We start from the raw sequence: 4,445 nt of genomic DNA, 5'->3' as shown, positions 1-4,445 counted from the left end.
GACATTTGATGGAGTCTGCGGTGGTTCGAATGAAGTGCGGACGCATTAATCCACCATGCTTCCGCTATCCCTTGCCTTCAAGGGTGTCACTTGGAACTTTCTCTTTAACATTGTCACCTAGCCATAAGAGTGCATCCGATACAGGATTATTGGTCCCCTTTTTGTATTCCAAGTTGAAGTCATAGGCTTGTAGTTTTAACACCCATCTTTGTTGACTCGAGGTCATCACTCTTTGCTCCATCATATACTTCAGGGACTGATGATCGGTTTGTACCATGAAGTGTCTTCTCAGGACATAGGGATGCCATTTCTCGATTGCAGGAACTATAGCTAGCCATTTCTCGATTGTAGGTGCTCAATGCATGCACTCTTTTAGGGATGGCCTTGCTCATATAGGCAATTGGGTGTTCTTCTTGCATAAGAACCACTCCTACCCCATAATCGCTCACATCTGTCTTGATCATAAAAAGTTTAAAAAAATCAGTTAGTGTCAAGATGGGTGCACGCGTCATGGCCTCTTTCAACTTTTTAAAGGCTTCTTAAGCCTTGGTGGACCATAGAAACGAGTCTTTTCTGAGTAAGTCTATGAGTGGGGCTACAATGGTACCATATCCTTGCACGAAGCATCTGTAGTAGCCAGTTAAACCCCAAAATCCTCTTAAAGTTTTCAACGTTTTAGGTTGTGACCACTCTTTCATGTGTAGGATTTTTTCAGGATCCGGTTCCACGCCCTTGTGAGATACAATGTGACCCAAATACATAATATTATTGGTCCCAAAGGAGCATTTGGTCTTCTTAGCAAATAACACATGCTTCTGTAATAAGGCAAGCACTTTATGAACATGATCAAGGTGTTCCTCCCAGTTCTTGCTATAAACAAGAATGTCGTCAAAGAACACCAAAACAAATTTCTGCAGCATGGGTCTGAACACATCGTTCATAGCTCATTGAAATGTGGCAGAGGCATTGGTTAACCTGAATGACATGCCCAAAAATTCATATTGGCCATCGTGGGTCTGAAATGCCATCTTAAAGATGTCTCCTTTGGCCATACGGATTTGATGATAACCCGCCCGAAGGTCCAACTTAGTAAAATACTTTGCCCCATGCAATTCGTCCAACAATTCCTCTATCATAGGAATTGGGTGCTTGCCTTTCACGGTGATGGTATTGAGTGCCCGGTAATCTATGAAGAACCTCCATGTATTGTCCTTCTTTTTGACCAAAAGTACTAGGGAAGAGAAAGGACTGGAGCTCGGCCTTATGATGCCTCTCTCCAACATTTTCGCTACCATTTTTTTCATTACTTCCTTATGCGAGACTACATATCGATAAGGTCTCACATTCACGGGATTAGCATTTGCAGCCAACGTGATTCTGTGATCCTGGGACCATGGTGGTAGGGTAACCCTGTAGGCTCCTGGAATACAACCTCAAATTCGGCCAATAGAATGACCATGTCAGGATGTATTTCAACCCCTTTTTCTTCACTGTTTTCATCCACTTGTTGCACTAGGCAAAGAGCTACACAGTGCGTGGTCTGAAAAATCTTTAGGACTTCATGGCTATCAATCTCCTTGCCAGATGTTGCTCGATGAGCACGAAAGGTAACCATTTTGACTCCCTCTTGGAAAGCCATCTCCATCGCATCAAAATCCCATTGAACTTTCCTGAGACTTTGCAACCAACTCTTCCCCAAAATGACATCTACCCCTTTAATGAGAAGAAGGTAGAGGTCTACTTTGAAGTTTGAGTTTTGGAGAGCCACAGGAGCATCTTGACAGAAATGGAAGCTACAAAGGCATCTACCATCCCCAATCACCACTTCAAACATGGGATGCTCCTTAACTGAACATCCAAACTTCTCAGCCACCCCCTCTTGAATAAAATTATGGGTGGTGCCCGTATCAATGAGCATATTCACCTTATGCCTATTTAGCCGACCTTCCAAACACATAGAATGAGGACAGGTGAGTTCAGATATGGCATGATACTCAACCTCTCCAATTTTGCTAGAGTGCTCTTCCTCCTATGGGATACTTTCCTCCTCATCATCATCGATGATTTGGAGTATTTGGAGCTTTTGGCACTTATGTTCAAGGCTCCACTTGTCTCAACATTTGAAACACTCATTGTGTTTCCTTCGCTCCTCCATTTCTTTTTGTGTGATGGTCTAGATTTTTGGAGCGGGTTTGAACATAAACTTAGGACCTTTGGAAGTGTCTTTTATTTTGTTAGGTCTCGGAGCCGACCATTTCAACTTTTGTCTCTCCTCGTACAACTTGGCTACCCAATATGCCTCAGTTGTAGAACGAGCATTTGAGGCTAAAACCTCCAAACATAGTTCATCCTTAAGCCCCCCTACGTAAGATTCGAACAATGTGTGAGGATCTGCGTGGGACACCAAGGAGCAAACATCCTCGAACTCAGTTTGGTACTCTTCCAAGGTTCCTTTTTGTCGTAGTTGTTTGAGAGCAACATCATGATTAAGCAAGGAAGACAGACCAAACCTCTCCATGATAGCATTCTGGAGTTGATCTCAAGTGGGGCGCCTATGCGTAAGTTCCTCCCAATGGAACCAACGTAGAGCACTTCCTTCCATTTTTTAAATGGCCTCATCAACACGGGCATTCCATGGAGTGTTGGCGCATAAAAAATAACGATTGGCTTTGTAGAGCCAATCTCTAGCATTCCGTCCATCAAAGGTAGGCAAATCTACGTTGATTTTGCACCTATAGGTGTTGTGCCTATCTTTCCATGTGCGCTCCCATGGCGATTGACTTCTTACCAATTCATTATCATATTCACGCATAGGGGATCACGTATAGGGAAGTTGCCGATGTTGGGGCAACTCTCTCTCACGAATTCGTCATCCGTTTAGGCTCATGGCAAGGTTGGCAACTAAATCTTCAAGCCGACCGATGCGGTCATTCACTTCTTGTTTCGAACGAACCAAATGACCCATCACGTCTACATGAGAAGTACAAACGGGTTAGTAGAGACCCATTCACTCTCATGAGGAACCTCTAGACCATCCATTGCTTTGAAACCAACTGGTGCGGCCCTTTTTCTAGGATCTGATGATCTATGGCTGGGTTTCAGAAAATTTTCATTTTGTCGGGCAGCAGAATGATACTCAAGCTCAATGCTGATCAACTCTCTCAACTCGCGGTGTTGGGCTCGAATAGTTTGTGCCAGCGTGAGTGTGTGTAACGAACAAACCACAACGTGTAAAGAGAACTCATGCAAGAAGAGGGAAAAGGCTTGTTGAACGGGCTTTGTCTAGCCGAAGCTAGGGTTACAAGTTAGATACACAGGCGCGCAGGCCCAGTTTACAAGCTCTCAAGAGCCACCTCAAAGTACATGTAGGTGCCCACTCAAAAAATGCAGGAATACTTGCAGAGAGGGAGCTAAGATGAAGGGAGGCTGCAATTGCAAGAATTGCAGTTGACCACAGCCAACACAGTATGTAGAGTGCAGGACACAACTGCCTTGTTGCGGGTGCAGAGGGGGATGTTGTTGCAGGCGCAGTGCAGCCAATGCGGCAACAGTGCACTTAGTGTGTGCATGACACAAACACGGTGTTGCAGTGCACAGACGTGCGGTGTAGGAGGCAGCGCAGAAGGGCGCATAACTGATGCCGGCGCAAGTGTTGTGAACGCAGGGGTTGCGGGCACAGGTGTTGCAGGCACAGGTGCTATGGGCGCAGGCGTTGTGGGCATAGGGTGTGCGGCGCAGGTGATGTGCATAGATGCAAGATGCAGTGCAAAGGAATAGGGAATGTGCGGAGCACAAAGCGATAATGCATCGCACGACTAACATGCACAGGGCAGGGTGCGGGCAGCAGATGCAGCACAACCGTTCGGCATGCTGCAGGCTTGCGTGGGCAACACCGCAGTCCGCCAAAATCGTAGGCACCCGATGGGCATCCGTACGCTAACAAAGAGAGAGTGCGAAGCAACTCTAAATGCTGAGTTACTTGCGATAAGGGCTTCACAAAGACGATAGCCTCACCGCGCAGTTGATCAGCCCGTTGCTGTAAACCTTCTTTGGTGAAGGAGGAGGAAGAATGCTCCTAGATCACCGATCAATTTCTTGGCTCATCGGGCGTGCGCCTACTCCACCGATGTCGCCGATCATGTGTTGCCGATGGACCAAGCAGACCCAAGTGTTTCACAATACTTGCGTAAGCTAAAATGGCACAGTGAGAAGGATCTCACAACCTTGTACTGAAAAACCTCTCTTCAGTGAAGGGAAAAGAGAAAATGTCTAATAAGACAAAAGCCAAAGGTTGATTTCATATATTTTGCAAAAGATACATTACACACTACAGTAAATGGCTTAAATAAGCCTTAGGGAATTCAAAATACAGAAAATAGGAAAAAGGCACCAATTGAGAGAGACACGCCCAGTTGGTGTGTCAACTGCCACCGCACGCTACAGAG

General features: G+C 45.7%; 1 protein-coding gene across 1 annotated transcript; it reads right to left on the bottom strand.

Moving 5' to 3' along the window:
* Positions 1–1,345: 1,345 nt before the first annotated feature.
* LOC149837422 (uncharacterized) lies at positions 1,346–1,918 on the bottom strand. Its single transcript, XM_090008036.1, has one exon. It carries the CDS (start codon positions 1,916–1,918, stop codon positions 1,346–1,348), a length of 573 nt encoding a protein of 190 aa, XP_089864162.1.
* Between the last annotated feature and the right edge of the window lie 2,527 nt (positions 1,919–4,445).

Source organism: Nuphar pumila, chromosome 5 (assembly GCF_984573655.1).
Source record: "Nuphar pumila chromosome 5, dmNupPumi1.hap1.1, whole genome shotgun sequence".
Classification (NCBI taxonomy): domain Eukaryota; kingdom Viridiplantae; phylum Streptophyta; class Magnoliopsida; order Nymphaeales; family Nymphaeaceae; genus Nuphar; species Nuphar pumila.
This window is presented reverse-complemented; position numbering and strand designations above follow the sequence as displayed.